Below are 27,210 nucleotides of genomic sequence, written 5' to 3' on the forward strand. Positions count from 1 at the left end.
ATATCAGAATTATTTTCACAAACTGAATAAAAATTATCCTAGACAAAAGCTACAGAATGAAAGCCCAATAATATCTGGAAAAGAGAAATCTTGAACAACTATTTTTTCTTTATTGTTGCAATTGGTTTTTACTAAGACATGACAACAAAGAATTGCTGATAACCCCTATAATGTAATAAAAATTACATTTTAAAAATTTGAGAAAGAGAAACTTAGAGAAAACACTAAATTTGTGGTCTATATTCATCTAACTATAACTTAAAGCTGCATATTAAATTAGATCACTGTAGATTAAAATACATCACATGATTAAGTATTATTCTGAAAAGTAGAGACCTACGAAGTCAAAGTTGTCCTATAAATTACAAAAAAAAAAAGAAAAAAAAATGCTAAAGCATACACAACTTTATGTGCTGAAATGACCATTTTGGACTTAACATCAACCTCTTAAAAAGAATGTCCAATTGAATATCTGAATAGAAAAAAAAAAAATTTCATTTAGCAACCTTTAAATATTTATGCTTTTTAAAACCCCATTTTAATTCTTAATACAGATTTCTAGCCCAACAGAATTTAAAAAAAAAATGGCTTTTAATTAAAGACACTGCCTGCAGAAAAGAACACTGATAACTGTTTGTTGGTTTTAGGTGTGAAATCAACCAGCAGTTACATGTTACAGAAGTGACTTTATTCCATACTCATTATATTAGTGAGTCTCTCAAAATATCCCAAGCAGAGCCCAGTACAGTTTCTGACCTAAAATGTGGGAGACTTAAAACCAATACAAATTCTAAATCTGAATTTTGAGTAGGATAAATAATAATTATATACAACACTGAAAAGTCACAGCTAAAGAGAAGCAACATTTATATGTGCCAGGTACTTTCTTGTGTACATCACTCAGTCTGTACCACAACATGCACTATTATCATCCCCACTGCACAGATGAAACAGCTGGGGCCCAAGGCAACTGAGTATCCTGCTGGAGAGCCAGTCTTGTTCAAGTCTGTGTTCTCAAACACTACGCTATATTGCTTCTTAAACAAAAAGTTGTTCCACAGGGAAGGAACTGGAAATTCTGGAAATTACATTTCAATATGTATCACTTTTCTCTGAGGAGAGGGGAGTTTCAAAAGAAAAGTCAAGGGAATACTGGGACTATCACATTTTAGTAGAAATAGTTCTTTACTTTTGAAAACAAAGTAGCTAAATAACAGTTGAAACTATAATGTATCAATATTTTTGCATATTTGGCTTTGGTCGTTACATCTAGATATTCTAAATACCCACATTCAAACCTTTTAAAAATATAAACATCTATGGAAATCAGTACCAACCAACCTGCTTTAATTTATAAGTAACATTAACTCGTTTGAAGAATAAACACAAGAATGCATACGAAAGAGTCCTACAAAAATTTGAGGTTTTATTATCTTCATCGTTGACATATGTTTAGAACTAGAAGTCTTTTCAAATGATTTCCAGTCAGAGGATGATGTGGAAATCAACAATGGTTAGATTCTAAAATGGACTCTTACCATTCACTTTGTATAGTTTAACTATTTAACTAAAGTACATTCCAATTCCCTTTTCACCCCTTCCTTGTTGAAGTTTTAAACAAATGCCTGATTTGGGCATCTGACTGCAGACTCGAAAAGGAAAACATCTCTGAACTTCAGACCAGAGAAGTGGACCAATGTGCAGATCCTGAAAAATGACATCAGATGAAAGTTTCGTATCTGTTAAAGTTCATACCAGTTCTTGCAGCAAGCTGAAGATCCCTTTAAATGTTAAAACTCGTCCTTCAAGCAGAAGAGCAGCCATTAGGCCTGAGTACTGATTGTTCCTTTCCCGTTGGTGTCCGTGGAATTTTCTGTATTGTTACTTTTTATGGATTCTAACAAGTTTTTAATTCTCTCACTTGTAGGTCTTTTCCTTTTCTTCCTGGCAAGAGCCTTACTGTTTGCTACAGATGGTAGCAGAAGGGCTGCCAGCCCCCAGGGCTGATTCGATGGTGAAGGACGATCCATATCTTCCTGTTGTAAAATCCAGGCACTTTCTCTGGCCAGTTCTACAAATTTTTGCAGCTGGCTTTGATTTACGTTTTTGCTGATGTTGAGAGAATTTTCAAAAGGATTCTGAATGTGCAGAGGAGAAGACTCAGGTTTGTTCTGTTCCCTTCCCTACAGATTATTACAAGGCAGAAAAAAAACAAATATATGAAGGGCTTAAACATAAGAACAGTTTGGTTAATTTAATAAAATGCCAAAAGCACACAAAATACCAGCATTAACTTTACATAGTAAAGAATTTCTTTCCTAAGGGGACTGGGCATGTGTGCATGCATATATGTGCGTGTGCATTTATGACTGATTTTTTTCCACTGTAGTTTTTATGAGTATTCTCTGGAGAAAAATTAATTAGGCTTATGAGCTATGGATGATGATGTCACTGATCAGAGGAAAGGTCTCTGGACCAAGTCAATCAATAAAAGTATTTTAAAATAACATAACACTTTTCACCTAATGACAGAGCTGGAAAAGAACAAAAATGTAAAAGAATAATGGCAGAAAATAAGATGAAGATACATTTATTTTTGAGACTTGCTAAAAACATATCTATTACCTAAAAGCCAGTGGGAACAGGAGCACACAAAATTAGAATACTTAAACTAAATATGGTAATTAATGTTTCCCAAGTATGAAATGAGAAAAAGAAACAAAAGCCTTTTCATTACTCATTATAAAACACTAACAATGTTCTATTACATTCTTAAATATCCAACAAGATTCTGCCAGATAAGTCAATACCCTCATGGAAATCAAAAGAAAAGCTGAAGCTAAGCATTACACTGTGTTGATTTAGAGTTATGTACCCCAGAAAAACAGGTTCTGAATTTTAATCCATTCCAGTGGGTGTGAACCTACTGTAAATTTGACTAGGTTACTTCAGGAAAGGTATGGCCCATCTGAATCAGGATGGGTCTTAATCCAATTACTGGAGGGCCCAGAAAGAAGGCCACAGAGAGAGAAGCCATGAGAAAAGCAAGAAACCAGAAGTCATCAGAAACCAGAGGAGAAAGATATCACTGCCATGTGCATTGCCATGTGACAGAAAAGTCAAGGACTAAGGATCACTGGCAGCTGGCTCAAGAACCAAAAAAAAAAAAAAAAAAAAAATCACCTTGCTTTCTCCTAGCTTCAAAACCATGAGCCAATAAATTTCCATTGTTTAAGCCAACCCACTGTGTGGTACTTGTTTTAAGAAGCTTGGAAACTAAAACATACATAACAGCAGTGATCCATCAGCCTACATAATCTTTTCCTATTTCAAATGATATCGTAAATATTACTTAAATATTATAAACCAATGGTCAAGATTCTCCAGGTGTGAGCAGTACCTGCATGTTTTCTAACTTCTGGCTCTGCCTGTCTACTCTCTCTGACCCTAGGGGTAAAAGTACAAAAACGATAAAGGACTTTGTATGTCTGGTGACCTTTTCTTCTAGATTGCATTCCAGAGATTTGTGTCCCTCCTCTCATTTTCTCTTTCTTTCTTTCCTTTTTTTTTAAAACAAAGTCTCCATAAACAGAATGAGGGTTAGAGGAGAAGGAACAAAGGAGAGCTGAAGGAAACAGGACAAAGGAGAATATCTGGGGATGTGTTTTACAAAGCCAATGTGATCAGGTTTGGAACTAAGTCACCGAATGCTATACAAAGTAGACTGCAGCAAGAGTGCCACCATAGTGTCCCCGACACATATAAATTGGCCTGTTGTTCTGTTCTGACTGGTATCTGCTTTTAGAAAAATTTTTATCATTCTAGCTACTCAGATGGACCAAAATCACATATTCGCTTCCCCAAAATAATCCTGAGGGAATCACTAAAATCTATCTTTGAAACTCTGTATCCAATTTCTTCCAACAGAACACAACTCCAGTTTAAAAACAACTGAATGCAAAATGTTTTCCAGAAAACTTTTCAGAAGTATTTCACATTTTGAAGAATGTGGTATTACAACAAGTGACAACAGAGGTACTACAGCAGAGTGAAAAGGGGATGTGATCTAATGTTAGATCTGAGTTAACACTAGAAGACCTGGCTGCTGCTTAGTCCAGTCATACAGGTACAGTAGGTGTCATTTTCCTTACTAATATTCACTACTGTAGAGTTTAAATGCAATAACAATTTTGCTTTGAAAATTAAACTTTCAGTACAATAGAAAATGAGGTACCTAATACCAGAATATTAAAAAGGAATGTTTACCTGTCGAATATTTATGGAATTTTTATTGTAGGCAAAATTTCCAAAATACTCAAAAAATTCCTTCAGTAGTAATTCTGCAAGAATAAAAAACAAGGAAAGTAAGAGGAAATTCTGTTTCAATCCAAAAAAGAAAAAAGAAAAACACTTACCTAGTGTTTCTGTGTTTTCTGAAGGTTTAATTCTATTCAAGTCACTAATAAATGTACAGTTGTGGCCCTCTATTATACATTTATCTTCTGCATCTTAAAAAAACAGAAATGAAAAATATTTCACATTATATTTTAAAGAAATTCCCACCCTCAGAAAAGTAGTTTATGACTTAAAACAAAGTTACAGATTAATAGGTTCTATTAGTCAGTATTCTATATATTTTCTATTAATAGGATTTAAAATCCCATTTAAAAAGATCTGAAGCTGGTTTATAATACAGTGAAATTCACATTACATTTACTTAAGAAAATTATAATCATTGTCTATCAAAAACCCAATGATTCTTTATATATCTTTAGTCAGTTTTCTAATTATAACTGAAAATGTTCCCATCTTTCACCAACTTGAATTTTGGCACTATCTTTAATCAATCATATTTTAGATTTCCATTTCCACTCTTACCACTTCTTTATGCATTTATTCAACCATTCAGCCACAACACAAATTAAATGCCCTAAGAGTTTTTAACACCTTCAGGTAACTTCTAAAATGCAGTACCCTATACTCTAGTGTGACTAGAATTCAGGACAATGAATATTAGAGCACACTGGACTCAGGCACTCACCTTTTCTAATAGTATTTATATCTTTACAGGCAATCATTTTCCTCATTATTGATGAATATATGGTCACCATGAAATTCCTCACCCACTCGAATCTACTTCCCACCATTCAATATGAAGGCAAACTCCCACTCTTATTTCAAAAATCAAATCTACAGCACTTCCTACCTGCAAATATTTCACAACTCCAAGCTGTGCTCCAGTCTTTTCATGTTCTCTTCCCCATCACCACTCAAGCTGTTGCTTTCTGATTACTTGCAGGCTGTCCATTCCCAGTCCCAGTCTGGGACTCCAAGGCCCACTATCTTACCATTACTGCTAGCTCCCTAACAATAGTACACAGCAGTTCATAGTCAATAATCTGAATGATTGATGATATTTGATTTTGAATGCCTATACCTGTCAGAGAGAAATTTAAAAAGAAAGGCTCCCTCAAATTTTATTTTTTGTTGCTCTTGTTATTTTTCATTGAGACCTGGGTTACTGATATAATTTCTCAAAAATTATTCCTGATTCTAACATGTTAATTTTAGTAGCAAATTTTATATGCTCTACTATACAATTTATAGTACACCGTAGAACTTATATACAGTTACACTTAGCCCTATGTTTATGGGACCTGGGCATGTGTTTTACTATTTCAATGATTAACAGTTTATATTTTTTGTGGCACAGTGCCAGTCACACATACCAATATCCTCTGAGCTGTTATGTCTTTTATTTCTGGAAATGTACAATGGTGTAAAACCAAGACTATCTCTACAAATGCTGCTCTTTTTAACAAAAAGTATTAAAACTTGAAGAAAAATAATTATCCTCTGATTTAAGATACGGCCAATTTTATATTTTCAAAACCCCTAAAGCATTCAAATCTAAAAAGCTCAGCTGTCAAGTCTTTCCCCTCTTCCTTGATTTTCTACTATAACTATCCCCGGACAACATCTACATAAGACAATACAATAGCCACTAGCCACATGTGGCTATCTGAAAATGAGTTACGTATTTATTGAATTTGGTTTCCTTTAAAAAGCTTTAGATCTGAATTGATGGTATAGCAATTACTGTTTTTCTGCACAGTACACATGACAAATAAAATTCACTGAACAGTGTTCTCACAGAAATACAAACAGCCAAGTAAGCACCTTTACTAACTCCTAACAGAAACTTAGTGACATCTTCAGATTGGTGTCAACACCCAGATCGATAAACCTTCCCACATTTTTCAGGGAACTAATGTCCTACAACCATAATTTGTCAAGAGATCACTATTAGCAACAGGTGATTATTAATGGACCACCAGGGATTGCAGTATAGATTATATAGGCAATATAATCATTTAGGCTAATCTTTCTGGTTAAAAGATCAGAAACCAACATTGTGCCAGCCATGTGCATTTTTAATAAACAATGGAAAATTGTAGGGATATAAGAGGCATGATAACAACATGAGCCAAGGTCATATAAAGGCTTAATCTTTTTTTCTTTTGTGAAAAATCCTTTAAATGTCCTAATTTTATAAGAGTTTATTGGAATTAAACTTGGTCAGCTAAAAGGTATGTAATTAAGTATAAACAGTTTCTATTATAACAATTAACAGGTCCAAACCTTCTAATGTGCCATGGGGCAGTTGTAATTAAATGAGAGACGCCAGTAAGTGGTTTTGCTCTACTAATTCATGCAGGCTAATTAACTATTTAATATTGTGGGGGTGGGGTGGGGCTATGACCTTGAGGCAAACTGCATTTTTACTTCCTTCTAATCCACCCAGCCAGAGTGATTTTTGAAAATTCAAATCTAAACAACATCCTCTCAAGTACTCAGCTATAACCATGAGAAGAATCTAATGACTTCCACAGGGTTATATCCAAGTGCTTCAGAGTGGCTTTATTTATTACCTCATAATAAATCATCCAACTCCAGAATGTAACTCATCCTTAGATACTGTTCTTCACACTTGTGCATCTACGGTACAGACTACTCACCACTACTGATCACTTGCACTAGTCAGCAGACAAGGGGGTCAGGCTCCTACCACCTCCTGCCACCATCCATCGCGCTGATAGCACTGGGCCTCTTAGGAGGCCACCGATGCCCTAGTTTAGAGAATATGCTCCAGGATAAAGATGACGAATGAACACAAGCATTGCTTTTTACTCCCTCCAAAAACATCAATGAAATGACATAAAACTTTAGACATGGAGAACAGATTAGATGAGAACAACCAATTTTTTTCAAGTTAAAGAACAGATGGACGAGTAGCAATGTCTTAGGAGACCTGAAAACACTGAATCCAAAATCAGCAAAATAAAAAAAGCCAAGAACAAAGCAGATATCCATCACAGAACTCCTTAGAAGCTCAGGAATTGGAAGCACAAGGTATGACTGGAGGCTTGACAGTTAAGGCTCCCAGGATCTCTTCTTCCCTGGCAGAAAACCAGAGATTGAGTCTTGGAGAGTGTTTTACAAGAAAGGACCTCTAGACTGGGAGATACGATATACAGCTGAGGGTGGAAGGCCTGGACCAATTCCTCTATGTGAACAACGGCACAGTGAATGCCAATAGCCAGGCCTCTTCCTCCAGAAAAACAGAATGACTGAGTCTTTTTAAGGAATCTGTATAGCCAAGAGGAATGACCTACAGATAGAGATATCTACAGTCCCCAAAGAAACAGCCCAGCCAAATTACCCCACAACGAAGCTCAGTTAACAAAGGGTGGAAGATAAAATTGAGACTATGTCCCCAAAAGAGCCAAAAATAAATAAGAAAATGAGAAGACCAGTCCAAGGTTCCAGTATCTGCATAACAGCATCTGAGATTCAAATTAGCTTTTTTAATTTCTAACTCAAACATGAACAAAAAATCAGAGATTACCAGACATCTGACAATGTCTGATACAAATAAAATGAAAAAATAAAAAAAGTAGAAAAAACAGAAGCTAGGTAAAGAAAATGTAAAAAATAAACAAACATCCCTCACAAAGATCAACAAAATAGATAAGAAAATTAGATGACAATCCAAGGGTTCCACTATTCAAATAACAGAAGATCTTGTAAGAAAGAAGAGAGAAAACAGAGGGGAGTAAATAAAAAAAGTCAAGGAAAGTTTCTTAGACCTGAAGGATACAAGTCTCCAGGTTGCAAGGTTCCACACCAAGAAAATAGCAAAATGGATAAAGAGACCAAAGCACATCTTTGCGAAATTTCAGAACACAACAAAGGCTTCCCTTGCAGAGGAAAATCGTTTCCAAACTAGGAATATATGCCCAGCCAAATTATTAAATGTAAGGGTTGAAAGAAGACATTTTTAGACATGCAGGTCTCAAAAATTTATCTTCATTTTTTTTATAAGAAGTTCCTGGAGGATGTGTTCCCCCCAAATGAGGGTGCAAACCAAGAAAAAGGATGGCATGTGATACAGAACATCTAGCACAGGTCTCAACTGGAGGACCTTCAAAAATAATACTAAGATGACAATGAAGGGAGATCCCAGGATGAGAGCTGTGTACCAAGACAGAACATACCAGAAGGCTCCAAGGGCGACTTCTCCCAGAAGATGAAATTTATAGAATATCTGATGTTTCTGAAAGTTTTGTGAATAGACTTAGATAACTGGTATTAAGTTTTTGATTCAATAATATTAAGTACATCAAAAACTAGGCAAAAAAATAATAGTTAAGAAATAAAATAGTATTAAAAACTATTAACTCCAAAGAATATAATAAGTTGAATAGGAAAGAAAATTAATTTTAGTTTACCCCATCAATCAGGTATGAATAACATTTATTCAGTCATAATAATATAAAGAGTACATACCAAAATTATGATGTAGCTATATAGAGAGTATGAGGATGTGTGTGTGGTGGGGGCTACAGGAGGAAAGAGGGCTAATTCCCCCTCTTTCCAGAAAGAGAAGTTAAAGAAGTTAGTCTAGGCCTAAAAATCAATGAATAGTAATTTAAGCATTTTATTTAGAGAGCTGAAAGTAGTTGCCTACAGGGAGAAGCAAAAGGAGTAAACAGCACAGGCTCAGGGGGCAAATTTTTGTTAAAAAGGCTGTAGAATTACTATAGACTCTTTACGCCAAAAACTCTGTGCATTCATAATTTGATAAAAATGAAACCAAGAAAAAAAATCACAGTTCTGTTCAAAAACACCATTAAGAGGGAAATGGCAACCACAATGTGCATATATGAGAGACACACAGATAGATGACAAAGGTCTCATACCCAGAATATATAAAGAATACCTACAAAAGGATCAGGAAAAAAACAGATAACCCAGTAGAACAACAGGCAAAAGACTTACGGACACTTGACAAAAAAATACACAAATGGCTAATAAATATATGAAAAGGTGCTCAATTCCAACAGTCATTGGGGAAAAGAAAATTAAAAGCACACTGTGATACTATACAAACACACTTAAAATAGATAAAATAAAAAAGACAATATATAATGCCTGTGGGAGTTTTAACTTTGGAATTTAACTCAGAAATTCCACTCCTAGTATAAACTTGCAGAAATGAGAACCAATGTTCACCAAAAGACATGTGCTAGAATGTTCATAGTAGAAACTATTCATAATATAATAAAGATAGAATAAATAGAATAAAAAACAGAATAAAAATGTTTTTGGCCTATTCATATAATGGAATACTACACAGGAACAGGAACAAACAGTCTACAAATAATACACTAACAATGTGGATGGATCTCTCCAACATAAGGTTGAGAGAGAGAAAGCCAGACACAAAAGAACACATACCCTATGATTCTTTTAACATAAGAGACATAAACAAATAAAATCAGCTATGCTCTTAGAAGTTACCTTGGGGCTGGGGGGTGGGAGGGTAGGGAGTGGAAGGGAGCACAGATGGAACTGCTGGGGTGCTGTTATTCAATCTGGGTGGGGGTTCCATGGGTGCATCCAGTTTGTGAAAACTGATACACATGTCTACATGTATTATATTTCAGTTAAAAGAAAAAAAAAATCTCTGCAGAGTACTTGGGTTTAAATCCTGGTTCTAGGATCTTCTAACAATGTGACCTTGTGAAATTTAGATAACCTTCAAAGACTGTTTCCTCACCTATAAAAGAAAAATAGTCACAACACTACCTCCTAGGGTTTGCTGGGGTGCCTGGCAGGTGCCTAGCACAGAGTTAGCACTTAGTATACTGTTCCTGTTGTTGTTCTTGTTAACTCTTTACCCTCTGTGGGGCCACAGACTTCCACTAAAGAAGCCTTACCTACTTTGGCAGGGAATATCAAGAGGGTCAAACAGAGCTCTAGATTACAGAGAATTTAACAGCTCTCTTCTGTGCTGGGATCTCAGTGTCAACATTGCTAGTGATGCTACACAGACTTACAGACTTTTTCCTCAAACCCCTCATTAGTCATAGGAAAGAAGTCTAGGAACCCTAAACAGAAAACCAAACAACTATTTATGAGGAAAATACTACATAAAAGCATTAAGCACAAATAAATATAACAAAGTCAAAAAGGATGGAAAACACAAGAAAAGAAGAAACATAGGAGCAGAGGGGAATTGTGGAGATTATAAGAATGCACATAGCAATAGAGAAATTCAAGAGTAGCAAAAATATGAAAGTTGCCATCATGGTACATCTTGCTTAATACAAAGGAACCCACAACTAAAAAAAGTTACCCTATCAACTGATATCTATTTATTGAACTCCTACCGAAGACCCAGTACTATGGCAGAAAATGAAGATGCAGAGAATAGGACTGCCTGCCCTGGGAAAGCTTAGTCAAGTTAAAGGAGGCAGGCAGATGAAGGAAGTACAACACTTCACAGCTGTTACCATCCAGGTGTGCGCCAGGACAGCCAGGACAGACCAAACAAACAAGGAGACCTCTGCACTGGGTTTGTCTTCTTTCCTCCCCGGCTTAATCTTGTAGAGATTCTCCACGTAAAAAGGGGAGGGAAGGAGAAGGCCTCAGACAAAAGCACCAAGATGTGAAAGAACATGAAACACCTCTGGAACAGCAAGGAGTTCAGTTTGGAAGCTCATGGTTTACAGCCAGGAAAGAACGTAAGAGAAGAGGATGAAAAGGCAGATGGCAAAGGGTCCACTGTAAGATGATAACGCCTTCAGGCTTCACCTTAATCTAGGTCCCAAACAGTAGTTTACAGAGCCCCAGAAAACTCTGGAAGGTGGGGGCAAGGATTCATGCTGCCTTCTATCAATACAGACAAGCAAACAAATAAAATATTAATATTTTTCTTTTAAAAAAGGACAAACTGAGAGCTTCTATTTATGTATCAAATGAGAGGCACAACTTGAAATCAAATAAGTGTCCTCAAGACTCAATTTGATTAATCCTTGAGTCCCGAGATGGTTTTGATTATTTCACTGTTTAAAATTGTTTTATTCTTAGCCATGTACTGATTGATATGTGTACATCAATAGTGGATCACTGGTTAAAGTCAGGAAGTATAAAAACCATGGATTTTGAAAAACATGCCTGTAAGTAAGCAAAAATTATTTTGGTAAATTCTCCTTAAAATGATCTTTACTACATCCTTAATACACCTTCATCTAATTAACATTCCTTTATAGGAAATTGAAGATATGTCTAGAACTTTAAAACCAACGATTAAAAAAAAGGAGCAATAATTGTATCAAATTTTGATTTGCATTTATTGGCAATTCACACCTACAATGTGCCATGTGCAGAAAAGTGCTTGCAGAAAATAACCTAAAAAGTTATTATGTTTGAAAACAAACAGAAGATTTTAAAACAATCTGGTTGGTGTTTTTAAGTGGAAAATTAAAGAATTCTAAAATTAGTTTTGCCTGTTTTAATGCTGTAAGATGTGACTAAATTTAAATTTATTTAAAAATAGATTTGGGACAAAAACCATAGATACTTTTAATTTGTCCACGAATTATATTATTTTTCTTAATTAGTGAAAATTAAAAAATAGGTTTCAGGAAGTTACTGAAGGATCTGAAGGGAGCTAATATTACCACCAAATATGAATTTCTGAAAATCACTGTTAGCTAAAAATGGACTGATGGACAGGAAGCAACTTGGAGGTTAGGAAAGAAGGCAGTATAAATTTTCCGAGGCAAGGCCCAACTCTGCCAAGAACAGGCAGTACACCTAGACAGGAAGATGTTCAGGATGTTTTGCCCCTAACATAAACTTGCCTCAGTTCTTCCTTCTTTGAACAGCTTTCCCTCTTTCTTAGCTACTGATGTCTAACAGTTCCTTGATGGTTTCCCATGATGGTTCTGTGACAGCAGTCTTAAACACCGGTGCACACAGCACAAGGTGAGCAGGAAGTGCAATTTACAGGTTGCTTATTGATCAGGAACTACCCTTATTTTCCATTTATGTGTATCTTACCCCTCTACTAGATTTTGAATTACCTGATAACATTGCCTGTATCCCCCAGTGCACCCAGCATAACACCTAACACATAATGAGCAAGCAAAAAAATTTACTGAATGAATGACACCAACGAATGAAATGAACACAGGCATGGATGTTGCCTTTTATGTCAACTTGAAAAGTGAAATCTATCTGATTACCATCCCATCCCTGAAAACTTCCTACTTTCTGTTAACCTTACATTCAGCTTTTTTCTTAAGCTTGATGTCAAGCTGTACCAACACTCATAGTGAAGAGTTTCATAAATCTATAAATTCACTGTTAGTAAGTATTGCTCTAGTCTAAATTGATTTTTCAAGTACTAACTTCAACTAGAATTAGAACTTGTGTTTATATATCAATTTAGTTCAATCCATATAAAGAAAATCTGTATCATATAGAGGTATGCTTTGGGGAGCGGAAACAAGGAAAAGGAGTACAAGTTAAAAGCTATGCTATCTGCAAATAACCTAATAAATGAGACAATGTGCACAAATAAATACAGTATTGTGATGGTTAGGTTCATGTGCCAACTCTACCCAGGTGTCTGGTCAAGCAAGCACTGGCCTAACTGTTACTTCAAGGACATTTGTGGCTGGTTAATAAACCAGAAGGCTGGTTTATTTATCATCAGCCAATTGGATGCAGCTGTGACAGATGACATCCATGAAGGGCATGTCTTTCACAATGAGAATGCAATCAGCTGGATTTAATCCAATCAGTTGAAGACTTTTAAGCGAGACAGAGGACCTTCACATCTTCTTTGGCTGACCAGTGAAGCGTTTCCTGAGGAGTTCATTGAACGTGTTCATTGAAGTTGCCAGTTTCCTGCCTAAGGAGTTCATCCAACATCTTCATTGGAGTTGCCAGTTGGCTGCCTGCCCTACGGAATTTGGACTCGTGCATACCCACAGTTACGTGAGACACTTTTATAAAATCTTATATTTATATTTATCTCTTGCTGATTCTGTTTCCCTAGAGAACCCTAACTAATACAAGCATCACCTAAAATCAAATGCCATACTACTTTACCTATTATGGGACAAAGAAAGCATTATAGAAAGGAAGAAATTACTTCTAATTTTGATAATAAAGGAAGGCACTACAGAAGAGAGAATTGGCTGTAATGTGGGAGCATAGGAAGAGGAATAGTGGAAGAAGCTAGAAAATGGGGTTGTGGCTAGATTACTGAAGGCCTCAAGCACCAAACTAAGTAAAGAGTTTGACCTTTGTTCTATTGGGAATAAACACCCATTTAAGTTTATTCTAAACAGGGAAGATTTAGGGATGTTCTTTAAAAGACGTATCTGACAACAATATATAGGATGGGTAGATGACAATAATATACATACACTTTTGAGTGTACAGCTCAACTGTCTATCTTCCTTTTATAATTCAGAATTATAATATTTTAGTATCTTCTCCAGCAGTCTTCAAAATTTCAACTTATTCATAAGTCAAATAAAATAGCATGCTAATTTAAAAATATTTCAAAACTTTTAAGTAACAAAACACATTTAGGATCTTTAAAATATCCTGAAACAGTTTTCAACATTTCTAGTATAACTTTAAAAATAGGTTCAGATTTGGAAAGTCATTCTCTGAAAATGTCCAATCAAAAGCTGTATCTGGGAAATGAGTTTTGTTTTGTTTTGTTTTGTTTTGGTTTTTTTTTTTTTTTCCCCAGGTCATTCAAGATTTGGCCAACTAAATGAGAGGTTCCAAGAGTCTCATGATTGTTGTGAACAACCCTGACAACTGACACAAATAAGACCAAACTCTCAAAAATACTCAAGTCCCGAAAAATAAAAAAAAAAAATTTAAAAACCTTAAATTTTAGATTCATAAGGCTTTAAAAATACAGAGACAAAGTATACAACTATTAAACAAACACAAATGGCTTTGAAAATACATAGTAATTATATTCATTCAAAACATCAGGATGAAAAAATAGAAAAGACTGCTCTAGCCTTACCTGCTAGGGTTTTTAGGTAATCTAGAGTTGGAAGAATAGGAGGTGATCTTCTCTGGAGAAAAAAGATGACCATCATTGTAAGGGAGAAATTTGTGATCCAAGCACCAGGAATACTACTCGTTAAGGAGTGTGCTCGAGCCCAACATCGGATACTGAACACCAAGGCTCTTACTCGGGAGTCCAAAGCGCCATATATATAAAGAAGTTCAGAACTTTTCAAGGCAATCCTTCCAAAAAACAGAGAAATAATTTTCAGCCCCCCAAATTATGATCCAAGGGTAGAATAAAGCATTCACCTGGAAACACATCTTACACCTGGATATATTAACACCATGATCAGATAAATACGAAACTTAATGTGAATGGTAAAAATCAAAAATATTCATTACCGCTAAAAGATTCTTTTAAATGTTGGTAACTACAATGTAATTCTAAAGCTTAGAAGTTTTTAATCAAAGTTCCTGAACATGATCTAAATAATAAGTATACACACTACATAAGTGCTCTTTCATAATTATCAAAAAAGATAAATCTCATCCCTAATTGAGAATGTGTACACCTCAGTCTTACACATTGGTTTTAGACAAATAAGCCTAAAAAACAAAGAAAAATAGTCTACTCACTTCATCAAGAAAGAATAAGTATTAAAATTCCTGTAGTTTGTAAAACAACAAAAATTATCTAAGCCTAATTTTTATAAAACTCAAAACCCATGAAGATAAAGTGTCATGAAAAAAATCAAACTTCAGAGCTTATTTTCAATGTATCCTCGTCATAATGTTACAATGCAAATTTAGAGAATTATTAATCAGAAATAAAAACAAGGTCCTACTGATAAAAATATGTCTTGTAATTCCTCAAAGAACCAACAGAGGGCATACAATACCGTAAAAGGAGCAAACTCAAACTTAACATCAGGATATTACGGTAAATGAGAAATTCACAGTGATTATTTTAGATATGTAAATGAAGCTAAATTAAACTGAAAGATCAATGTTGTATGTGAAAGAAATCTGACAAAGAATCATTATTGCAAGAATATTTAAAACCTGAAAAAAGCATATTAAAACAATTGAAAGGAAAAAGACAACACTATTACAAAGAAAAATCTAATTTAGTCATATTTTATGTACTAAAAACAAAATGTAGTAATGACAGAAAGTGTGGTATATATTTTTATATTAAAGTTTGGCCTGAAATCACGACTTTACTTTAAGGGTCCCTAAAGAGAAATTCAGAAGTACTTAAAGTTTGGCTTGTACCGAACACTTAAGCTTAAGCAAAACCACTCTAGACTGGACTCTCTTAATCTACTTTTAGCTATGGTTATTTACCTAATAGATATAGTAAAATCAAACACACGTCAAGAGAACAGTAGGGTTAAGAGGTAAATTGAGACGTTTTCCCTATTAAGAACCAAGGAAAAGCAATCAGAAGAGGAAAGGACTTGTCATTCCCACTCCATTTTTTTTTTTTAAATAAACAGGTTGCTAGGATAATAAAATGCAAATATGTTGAATAAAAACCATCCAGCCTTAAGCTGTTTGGACCACTTTTTGACCTAAGCCAGGAAGACACTTTTATCGGGTACACAAAATTGACTGGACCTTGAGGCAATTATTCAGAGGTCAAACTCAAAATTGCTTTTCAAAATATACTTAGAATATTTAAATACTGTAAATAGATACTTCCACTTTGTAGGCTACACTAGTAAGAACAATGAAATATAGTTCTTTTCAGAAGATGTTCGTTAACTATGTTAATATTTTAACACACTATCCTGACACTTTGTTTAGGAACATCGAAAGATTAAAAGGTATAAGAATGTAAGAGAAAGTATTTTCTACTTTTCAATTCAAGTGTTCAAAATTTTAAAAAAATTATTAAAAAGTCTACAGGAGTCCAAAAACATTGCTTTGGCATGCAGAAAAAAAAACTATGCTAATATCTTATAATATTCACATTTAAGACAATAAACAATAACGTACCTATTGTTAGTGGTCAAATCACACTGAAACCCACAGGCTTGGTGGGAGAACCTCACCAGTGGGCACCGAGCATTTAAGATCTTCTGCACGCCCACACACCCGGGGCCAAATTGGTCCAGGCACTCTCCAATCACGGACAGGATCTTCTGAGTTGCAATTCTTTCAGAAGGGACGCTTTTCACTTGAAATTCTGTCAGAAAATTACCTGAGGTCTGAATAATAACAACATTCGTAAATGGAAGCTTTTTGTAAAAAGGAATTTCTTAAATGAACTTTTCTAAAAAGATGTTCTAAACCATTTCTGGGTGGAAAAAAAAGAAAAACACAAAACAAAAATTCTTCATGCAATCAGAGCATACTTAAAGATCTTCAGTTGAGCCTTTTGTTTCTCCAAGTTAAAGCACTAGCTTGAATTCACTGAATTTTTATAATTAACTTATACATCACAGGATATTATATATCATTAAGTAATATAATATTTAGAACTTAGTCTATGAGTTCAGTGAACACACATTTGCCCTTTCCTAATTAGCCATTAAATTTTAATAGAGTAAGCTATAAACTCACATTAGTCAGAACAGGGTATGAGAGGCACAAGAACAGCAGATAAATAGAAAACAGTTTAAGTAGACTTAACTATATATAGGAATGTCCTATTAACTCTGAAAATTACTTAGGAAAAATTCCTTTTCAGTCAATGAGTCAACTGACCTTTAAAAAAAAATAATAAACTGGATCCATAGTTTAGCCCTAAATGAGTAAATTCAAGATGGATCAAAGACTAAAAAGTTTTATCAGAAAAAGTGCTAGAAGACAATGGGTGAATGTTTTCATAATCTTAGAAGAGTGAAGGATTCTCTAAGCAGGTTTTTAACCATTACAACTCATTGCCATGCTTCTTGATTATTTAGTTGAATCTTTTATTTAAATTTGCCTAGTACGATTTAACTGTCCCTGTCTGCAGTTTAATACGATTTCAAATGAAGACTGACCCATTTAATTTTGGTATGTTTCCTATTCCTTGGCCAGTTCCAATTCAAGAAGAATTTATTGAGCAAATTAAATGTGCCAGGTACTATGCCTAGTACTGCGGGATCAGAAAGGGAACAGATGTGGCTCCAGGCCTGCCCATGCTTGTGATACAGTCGGAATGACCACTAAGCAAACATCACATAGAGGGAATTTGGAAACAGACAGAAATAACCAGCAAGATACTGTTAGAAAGGAGTGGTTGATTTCTACTGGGATGAAGAACAAGAGTCAAGGATGGCTTCAAGGAGGCAGAATCCAAAGTAGGCCTTGAAAGCTGCAGAGGAAGGATGGGGGGAATGAAGGGAGATCACAACAGTGACTGAAGGGACAGAACAATTCTTGGCTCAATATGCATATTCTAAAAGTGACTTATAATGCGGGAAATGCTAATTAAATGGATGTGACTGGAAAAATGGATGTGTGAAGAAATATAATGAGAAATGATGACTACAATTAATGAAGAGACAGATCACTTCAATACTATGCTAAAGAGAAGAGTCATTCTACATTCATGAGAAGAACCAGCCTGTGTTTTAAGATAAGTCCAGCAGACACTGAAGGCTGGAAAACAAATTCATGACACAGGAATAAGAAGTGGAAGGCAGGATGTTCTTGCAACAATTTAAGTGAGAGTCCATAAAGGATTGTGTGACTACAACTTTGAGGATATAAAGAAAGGGGTGGGCAAGAAAGATATCTTAGAAGCAGAAACAAGATGGCAAATATTGGAAAGGGCAAAATGCCACTGGTTAACATGTGAAACATAAGAACATGTGCAGGGGGATGAAAATAACATTTTGTTCTCAAAATGTTACATTTGAAATGTCAACTGGACCTCCATACTGAGATGATTACTAGTTTGAAATGCATAAGAAAAGACAAAGCCATAAATAAACCAAATGTTTTATAAAAACACAGAACAGAACTGTAATTAAATTAAAGCATCTCTAATATTGTTTGGGAGGAAGACTGGCTAACTTTACTCTGGTTAGACACGCATATTAAAAAGAATATAAATCTAATATATGATTTCCAAACAACAAAAGAAAAAATAGGGTGAAGGGCAGGAATAAAGAAAGAATTAATCCAAGAGAAGGAAGAAGGGAAAGAAAGCAAAGAAAAAGCATAGAAAAGATAGCAAAATAAATAAAAAAAATTATCAATAATAACCTTAAACAAACATATGGAGCCCAAAGACTCACAAAATGGATTAAAAGTATAAAATTCAGTCATCTTCTATTTATAAGAGAAACACCCAAAATATAACAACACATATAATGGCTGAAAACAAAGAAATGGAAGAAGATATAGGAGACAAACGACCATCTTAGTAAGAGAAAAAAATAGAATTTAAGGTGAAAAATGTATAGAGATGAAGAGGAACATAATGATAATGGAACAACTCAATAAGAAGATATGAAAATCACATTCCCCTATGTATCTCACATGGTGTTTGAATAAAACAAAAATCAAAAGAATTTTAAAGATTAATTAATGAAACCAAAAATCATGAGATTTAAAAACATTTCAGTAACTATTTCACAGATAGAAAATTAGTTAAGATAATGATGATTTGAACAACACAAATAAACACATTTACTGCATATATATAGAATATGCACAAAAAATGATCACATATTAGACCAATACAAAGACTTTTTAATTCCAAAGAATCAATATCAAATAAACCATATTCTTTAATCACAATATTCACTAAGTTTATCAAGTTATAATTTCATTCAGTTCAAAGATTTCCCTTACTTCTCTAATTTCTTATATTTAAATGATTATAGCATTCTAAAGAGATATAATTACCTTGAGAGAGTTGAGTTTTCCAAGTTCATCTAGATCCAAAAACATGTCCAAATCACATCCTAGTTTCCCAAAACTGTTCACTGAGGAGCCAAAGGGTCTGACCGTACAGTATGGAAAATATGCAGCCGCTATGTCTTCAACAAGAGAACAGGTAAGATATCGGAGCTTAGTGTTCTCTTCTGTTATCTGCAATTCCCTCAAGAGAGTGTGCAGCTGATCGTCTATCTAGCTGGCCAAAACAAAATCCAAAGAAATATGGACAATGTACAAGTAATATAAAATAACAGTCATTTTACTTCTAGAGATTTGATGGCTTTGGAGACCTACCTTGAAAATACGCTATTTTTTTCTTCAGCCCTAAAAGTAGGTTTTTTAAAACACCCTTTATAAAGTACTGAGGAATGACATTAGCAAAATAAAAGTTGGCTAGAGTTAAAACTATTACTTTTCTTAAGCAAAGAATATAAAATGTTGTTTTAGGAAAACGAAAAAAGTCAAGAGCTCTAGAAAAAGAGTCAAAACAACTACAAAACCAGACATTTTAAGCTAAATGGGTAAAGAAAAACAAACCTTTGTTAAAAGGCAAGGCACGTTAGAAATAAGCAAAGATCCAAGTAATGAAGGCCCAAGATCTTGCAATTCCTTAGAATAACAACCCTGTATATTCTTTAGAAGATTAGAAATTTTTTTTAAAAAAAGATATTTGGATAAATAAAACCATGAGCTGATTCTTTGAAAGGACTAGGACTAAACTAGCTAAACCTTTGACAACTTTCAGCAAGAAAAACTGAGACAAATACAAATAATATTCGAACACAGTAAGTGGTACAACCAGAAACAGATACTTAAAAATTTATAGAATAGCATGCACAATTTTATGTCCATATTTAAAGACAAAGAAACTCTGAAGAGTTCAAAGGCCAAAAAAGTCAGAAGGATATGGTTACCTCTGAGGAGTACAAATGGGGTGAGCAGGGAAGGACTGCTTTCACTTTTTACCTAACATATCTTTTTGGTTGACTGTTTTATCCTAAGAACTTTTATAATATATAAAACAATGTCTCATCTGCAAGTACACATATGTATGAGTGTATATAAATAAAATATTTGCACTCATATTGTTAAAGGTTAGGGAAATACAGCTACATAAGCTTACACTTTCTGCGTAATGAAGTAATTCAAAAAGTCTCTTGCTTGAAGGAGGTGACTGATCACTACACTGTAGAGATGACTGTTCAGAAGTCTGGTTCGATGGATTCTTCAACTTTAAATTGAAGAAACGTGATCTGAATGGAATCACAGCCTCTGTGCCCAGGCCTGGAGTGCGAGTTGCATTCTGCAGTGAGGCTATACTTTCCTTTTGGCTAAATTCTACAACTGCATGGAGACCCTATATCAAAAGTATAAGAAAAACAGAACACATTTTGCAATGACATATTTAAACAGCATTGTCATTCATATTTTAGAACAATTACAACTTTAAAAGATATTAATGTTCTCATTTACAAATGATATGCTTCAGACACAAGCAAAGGTTTTAATCATTAGAAGCAGAGTAAGAAAAGGAACCCTTCAAAGAGATAAAAGTTAAGAAAAGTCAAAAAGAACACTGAAATAACAAATTGAAATAAAAAGGCAAAACAAAGATCCCCTCTTACTGGCCTCTATCCCTAAGACAATGTGACTACCTAAAGTAATCAAATAATGGAATCATTCAGTGATAATTTACTTATAATTCTGTAATACTGCTGTAAGGATTTCTATTCTCATGCTTCCTCCCACTCCCAAAAATCATTACAGATAGTTAAAAATGGAAAGAAAAAAAATTTTTTTAAATCTAACTTTATCATATTGCAAAGAGGCAACAGAGCAAAAATAACTAGAGGGAAACTTTACCCTTCAAAAGCATGAATGTTAAGTTAGATTGTTTTTCAAATACTTACAAAACTTTCATAGAAGAAATGATTATTAATAGGCCCATGTTGGGATAAATACTTGAGAAACTTTTTTTCACTGATTTTATTTGGACAATGTATTAAAACGGTCCGCTGTGCCTGTTCTCGTCTTTCTTTCTGTACCTCAGAGAATCTCTTTTGGGGAGTCCTGTCTTCAGAGCCTATAATGAGAAAAAAACATGTCCACCACACACACATACAAAACGTAAAGCATATTTTATTAAGGTTTATAAAAATGTTATATCTGACTTAAAATCAACTTCATCCTAATCACATCTTTCTTCTCTTCCTTTGTAAGTGTTGTTATACCACTTTCAATTTGCATTTTCCATTCTCCTGTACCTATCATCAGAACTGTCCATCTTCTCTATTTTGATTCATTATATTCTATGAGTTGTGCTAAAAACGAAGAGTTCCACAAAATTTTAAAAGCGCAACTACTCATATAATACTTCCACAAACACATACAAAACCTGTGCAAACTGCAACATTCCAAAGCCTAAAGAAGTTATTGCTAACCTGAGTAAAATTAGACAATAAGCTTAGAAGTTTACTATATTGTGGTTATTAGAGGAGTTTTTCTTTAACAAGAGTATTGATCTGGCTCAAACAAGTTCCGTGTTACCAACTATCATGAGCTCTGTTCTACAGGGAAATCAAAGAATTTAAAACCTAGTTGCTGCCATGCATGATAATTCTAAGGAAAAAGAAGGTAATTTTTTTTTTTCATTTAAAAACCACTCCAGAGGCTAGAGGTTTTACAACCCCAGGGAACAAGAGCTGTGATCGTCAAGAATTAAATTTTAATAATCCACTGGCCACAAAGGAAAGATCAACAAGTGACCTAAGTATAAGGGGAAAAAAATCAAGTCCTGAGAGCATAATTAAAGCAAATACTTAATTACTTCAATTCACTTTTCCCCAAGATATTTAACTTACAGATAGTGGCTTAAAGTGTTCAGTGCATCTTTTAGAAGTCTAGAATGGAAGATTCTCAAAATAATAAACCACCAAGCCTGATATCAATATCCTCAAGAAAATGCCCAAGAGATTAAACAGAACAGAAAATGTAACTGATGGATAAAAATCAGTGAAGGCATTTAGCCTCATTTTCTTTTGAAAGGTTATAAAACTGATCGGTCAAGGAAATACTTTTACACACTGTATCTTGATTTCAGCAAACTCCAAGACATCCTCCAAGAGACAGAAATGTAGGCTAATGACAGCAAGAATTGGCTGAGCCCTGAACTCTGCTCATTTATGGCAGGCCAGAGAACTTTTCGGTTCTGATCCTCCCAACAATTTACAACTGAACAAATGCATAGTGAGCATCTTTTCTATGCTGGCTGTACTTGATGCTGAAAATACAGCTCTTAGATATATGGCCTCATCTCCATTCCTAACTTCACCCTCCTAACTGAAGTCCTGTATCACTGCAAGAGCCTACTAAACAGGTCACATTCATTCTAGTCTTGCCTTCTCAAAGTGATCTTTATAAAATGATCTTTTTAAAAAGAAAGTTTTCATCTTTGACTTCCCTGCTTAAAACCTCTCAGTAGCCTTCCAGATGTCCTCAAGATCAAGTCTAAACTCCCCAACATGGGAGCATAATTAAAGCAAACACTGAATTTCTGCAATTTACTTTTAGGTTGTTAGTTGTCCCACCTTTCCCCTTCAATGGCAAATTCGACCATTTCCTCCTTTGCACTTTTCACTTACAGTATTCTGCACAAACGACACCCTCACATTCCTGTGAACTGTGTCTTCTTTCCTCTGGCTGGAATGCCCACCTTTTTATTTCCTGCCTCCCACTGCTCCTCCAAATCTTGCAGAGGTTGGGGAAGACTTCCGCCTTCTAAGGAAGAATCAATCTCTCCCATCTCTGAATTACCTTACTTTTAACATCTATGAAACAAAGTAATTCATGTGTTATCTTTACTTAACATACCTGTCTTCGATAAGGAGGACAGAGAATATTTTCATTCACTCTGATCTCAGCCCACTGACAGACCTTCCAAACAGTCCCTATTTCCTTCTCTCCTTATGCTCTAAGCTCTGCCTGGACCCCCTCACCCCCACCCCCCATTCTAGTTGTAATCACCACCTAGATGATATTCACTGGCTCCTACTCTGAGTCTAGACTGAAATCCAACTGCTTACTGTAAAAATAAAGACAGAATCAAATAAATCCTTTTACAGTCCTCTTCCCCTAATAATAGCCAACCATTACATTTGGTACTTATCTTTCCAGACATTCTAAAAGCATATCTAAACATATATATATTTGTATCTCTCTGTAAGTAAACATCTTTTACACACCTGAAATTATTAAAATCATACTATACATTCTAGTCTGTAACAGCTTTAAAAAAATGTAATATATCAAGGACATCCTTCCATGTGAGTTGATATACATTTATCTCATTTCTTTTAATGGTTGTGTAGGTATTCCTGTATATATTTACCATACTTATTTAGGCAACCCCCTACTGATAAATATTTAGGTGGTTTACTGGTTTTTCATCACTATAAACAATATTGCTTTGTCATTTGTATACAGTATCTTTGCACATTTATGCAAGTATATCCCTGAGTTGGCTTGCTGGGGAAGAGCAGAAATAGAGTTTGAGATTGAGATAGAAAAGGCTGATAAAAGATAGAGCAGCATGCTTAAGAAAGGGAGGAAGGATCTAAAGCACTGAGCACTCAGAGGGGCTTGAACAGCAGTAGGTAAGAATGATGTTGACACAATACAGTAATGAAGGAGGGACAAAAATTGAATGTAGCTTAAGTTTATTGCTCACAAAAGGCTTATCAAATCTGTAAATGATACAAAGTTGAAAGGAAGAACTAGTAAGTGGTAATATGTTATGACAGACTTAAATTTGCGATGGTCTTGACAGTATAACATGGTAGGAAAAAACTAACACACAAAAAATTTACAAAACTAAATACTGTCCTGAATTTAAGAAAAAAAAAAAAAAAAGCATAAAGTAGGGGAAAAGAATATGAACCTGGCAGCAGTTCATATGAAAAAAGCCTAGAAGTTTGATTTGATGAAGTTCAAAATGAGTCAAAGGAATGCTATATATATATATGTGTGTGTGTGTGTGTGTGTGTGTGTACACACACACACACATGGCTACATATACATAATGTCAGGATTCATTTAAAATAAATGTTTTTTAAAATCTAAATTCCATGGATAACAGTACTTCTTTACCATTTACTGGCCAGATCACATAAGGAATGTCCATGTTCTGGACATAACGAACATGAAGGCAATTAACGAACCAGAAAACATCCAGAAAGGAGTGACAGTGCTGACGAGTCTGGAAACTATGAAACATAATTACCACAAACTCCACATCTATACCTTGGAAAAAAACTAATGAGAACATGAGAGCTATCTTCAAATATGATCTGTGCAGTAGTTGACAGTTTTCCAAGCACTTTCAAATGTGCACTCTCTCCTGAACCTCACAATCTTTCAGGTATCACCACTATTTTTCAGATGAGGAAACTGTACAAGGTCAAACACCTAATAAGCTGGGAAGCCTCCTTAGCCTGGCATCTACCCCTCTCCCCTAGTTCTGCTAACAGCACACCCCTGCTTGTAGAAAATTATTCATTACACTTACTCCCACCCCATTAGACAGCCAGGATTATTGGATTATTTTGAGCATAATGTCCAAAGGATCTAAAGCATGTAATCAATTAAAAGCTCTTCCCTGGAATTTTCTTCTTCCCTTTGGCGAATGCTGCAAGCATGTGAACATCGAGTTGTTGGTGACCATGCCCACCACCCTCTCCCCCATGTGAATGAACCTGAGATAATGTGCTAACCAAATAATAGCTAAGGACAGCCAACAATTCTTCACACTAAGCACATCTATCAACTGACCCTAGAGCAGCTCTACTTTGTCTTTCTGGTTTAGTTTCATGGGCCCTTACATTCTCCTTTTTCCACTTAGGCTAATTTGAGTTCAGTTTGTGTCACCCACATCCAAGAGACTCCTGAACAGTACACTACTTTTATTCTGAAATCAGGCCTCCTTCTACTAGAGCAAGCTAAAGGACTCTCACATGAAAGCTACTGCAAAACTAAGACCAAAAGACAAAAATGGGAAATTAATAGATTTTAGTTCATTATAAACATTTCCTAACCATTAGCACCTCACCACAAATGGAATAAGCTGAGATATTTCATTATTCCAATGAGATAGTGTGTTCCTTGTTACTTGAAAATGTTTCTAGTAATGTTTTGCAATGAGTTCTCATACTGAGTAAAAAAAAAAAAAACTGAATTGAAAATTTCTCAAATTCCTTCTAATTATAAAATTTTAGGCTTCCAAGTCTTCACTTCGGTATACTAAAGTGTAATTACCCTCTTCTCTTTTTGAAAATGGAAAAGAAATACAAATGAGGATTTTGTTACAGACCCACAATGGGTCCCAGTGATATTACCCTAATGATAAAAAATGAAACATTTCCTCAAGAAGAAGGAGAAGGGAAAAAAAAAAAACAAACCTGTAGTAAGTGGGAAGAGTATTGTGATGGAATCAGAAGACCTGGGATTTATTCTTATTTTGCCACTAAATAGCTGGGTAAGCTTTCACTAGCCTGTTTCCCCATCCACAAAACGGAGTAATAATAATCCTTCCAAACCTACTTTATAGGATTGTTTTATGTCCCAAAGAGCATATGAAAATATTCTCAACCTTAAACCACTACACAGATGTTAGATTATATAATAGCTACTTTGGAAAACTCATTACTCAAATTTTCTGGGTTAATTAAAAATATTTAACAGAAGCAGCTGCTATTAAATACAATGCAATCAGTATCAATAAAATGTCATATGAAGTAGCATTTCTCCCTCCCTCTCAATATAAAACTTTTATATGGTCTGATGAGGAGGGCAATCCTAATATATCTTTTGGGGGAAAATATTTTACTTGTTTAGTTGTCTTTACAACGGTTCCCCAGAAGTAAGTGCACCTCTTAAATCTACATTCAGAAAGTGGCAGAAGTCCACACATTTTACTTGGTAACTTGACTCCAGGTCCAAATTACTGAGCTTTGTAACTCTGAACAAGTTACTTAGTTCTTTGAGCCTCTTTCTACACCTGTAAAATGGAGACAGTGATACTTTCTTGTAAGATTGCTGTAAGAATTTTAAGTAACTATACACACACCTCTTGGGTCACAGAGGAGTTCAATAAATGCAGGCTAATGTAAACAGTATGGCTTCCTCTCAATACATAAGAAGCATATACATTTAGAGCCCCCGCGGGACAACAACGTGTTCCAGTGGGTGCACAGCTATTATATCAGGTTGATTTTTGCTCAAAACAGTCAAAAGAATAAGTAAGGTGAAGGACAGTAAATTGCACAGGGAGGCAAGAATGCTGATAATTCATCAAGCCTCAACCACGCTCGGCCTATGGCAACATCTTACGGGTATCGAAATCAGATACAACTATGAACGATAAAGCAACTGGCTGATGCATGGGAATACGATTTCGCCAAATTGCAAAACGCTAGCAAATTGGATTTCACATTAGTTTAGAGAATCTCATTACTGTAGCACAGGACTCGCCCAGAAGAAAGAAGCGACACAAACCCCACTTACACCGCCAGCGATGGCGGCGGCCTCAGGGCCCCCTAATGAGATCAGAGACGATCGCGACCCAGCATCGTTCTCTTGCCAAAGGTCCCTGGGTGTTTCACAGGCCACGCTCACCGGCGATTCCCAGTCTCGTTCCCCTTCCCTCGCCTGCTGCGGCTAGGGCCTACAGGGCAAACCGAGAACACGGCGCCATCACCTGTCTCCACGTTCCCTGAAGGCTGCTCTTCTCGCTTGAGGTCTGCGGCCACAGTTCCAGGGTAACTGAGAAGCCTGTGGATAGGACGCTGGACCCGACCTCCAGCCTGGGCACCTAGAGGCAAACGGGTCCAGAGCCCCACGCCGCGAGCCGCCATAGTCAAAGCAGCACAAGTCCTGAGA

General features: G+C 35.3%; 1 protein-coding gene across 2 annotated transcripts; it reads right to left on the reverse strand.

Moving 5' to 3' along the window:
• Positions 1-73: 73 nt before the first annotated feature.
• LOC119535571 (mitochondrial poly(A) polymerase) lies at positions 74-27,210 on the reverse strand. Of its 2 annotated transcripts, XM_037837963.1 has the most exons (9): positions 27,029-27,210; positions 21,189-21,361; positions 20,402-20,635; positions 19,246-19,470; positions 16,399-16,610; positions 14,411-14,637; positions 4,416-4,508; positions 4,267-4,340; positions 74-2,183 (listed from the first exon to the last, which is right to left on the reverse strand). In XM_037837963.1, the coding sequence occupies exons 1-9, from the start codon at positions 27,183-27,185 to the stop codon at positions 1,824-1,826; spliced, it is 1,755 nt and encodes a 584-aa protein (XP_037693891.1). In that variant the 5' UTR covers positions 27,186-27,210; the 3' UTR covers positions 74-1,823. The 2 variants fall into 2 exon arrangements, with proteins under 2 accessions (XP_037693891.1, XP_037693890.1); XM_037837962.1 differs by having other exon boundaries at positions 4,267-4,508.

The sequence above is a fragment of the Choloepus didactylus genome, chromosome 5 (assembly GCF_015220235.1).
Source record: "Choloepus didactylus isolate mChoDid1 chromosome 5, mChoDid1.pri, whole genome shotgun sequence".
Taxonomy (NCBI): domain Eukaryota; kingdom Metazoa; phylum Chordata; class Mammalia; order Pilosa; family Megalonychidae; genus Choloepus; species Choloepus didactylus.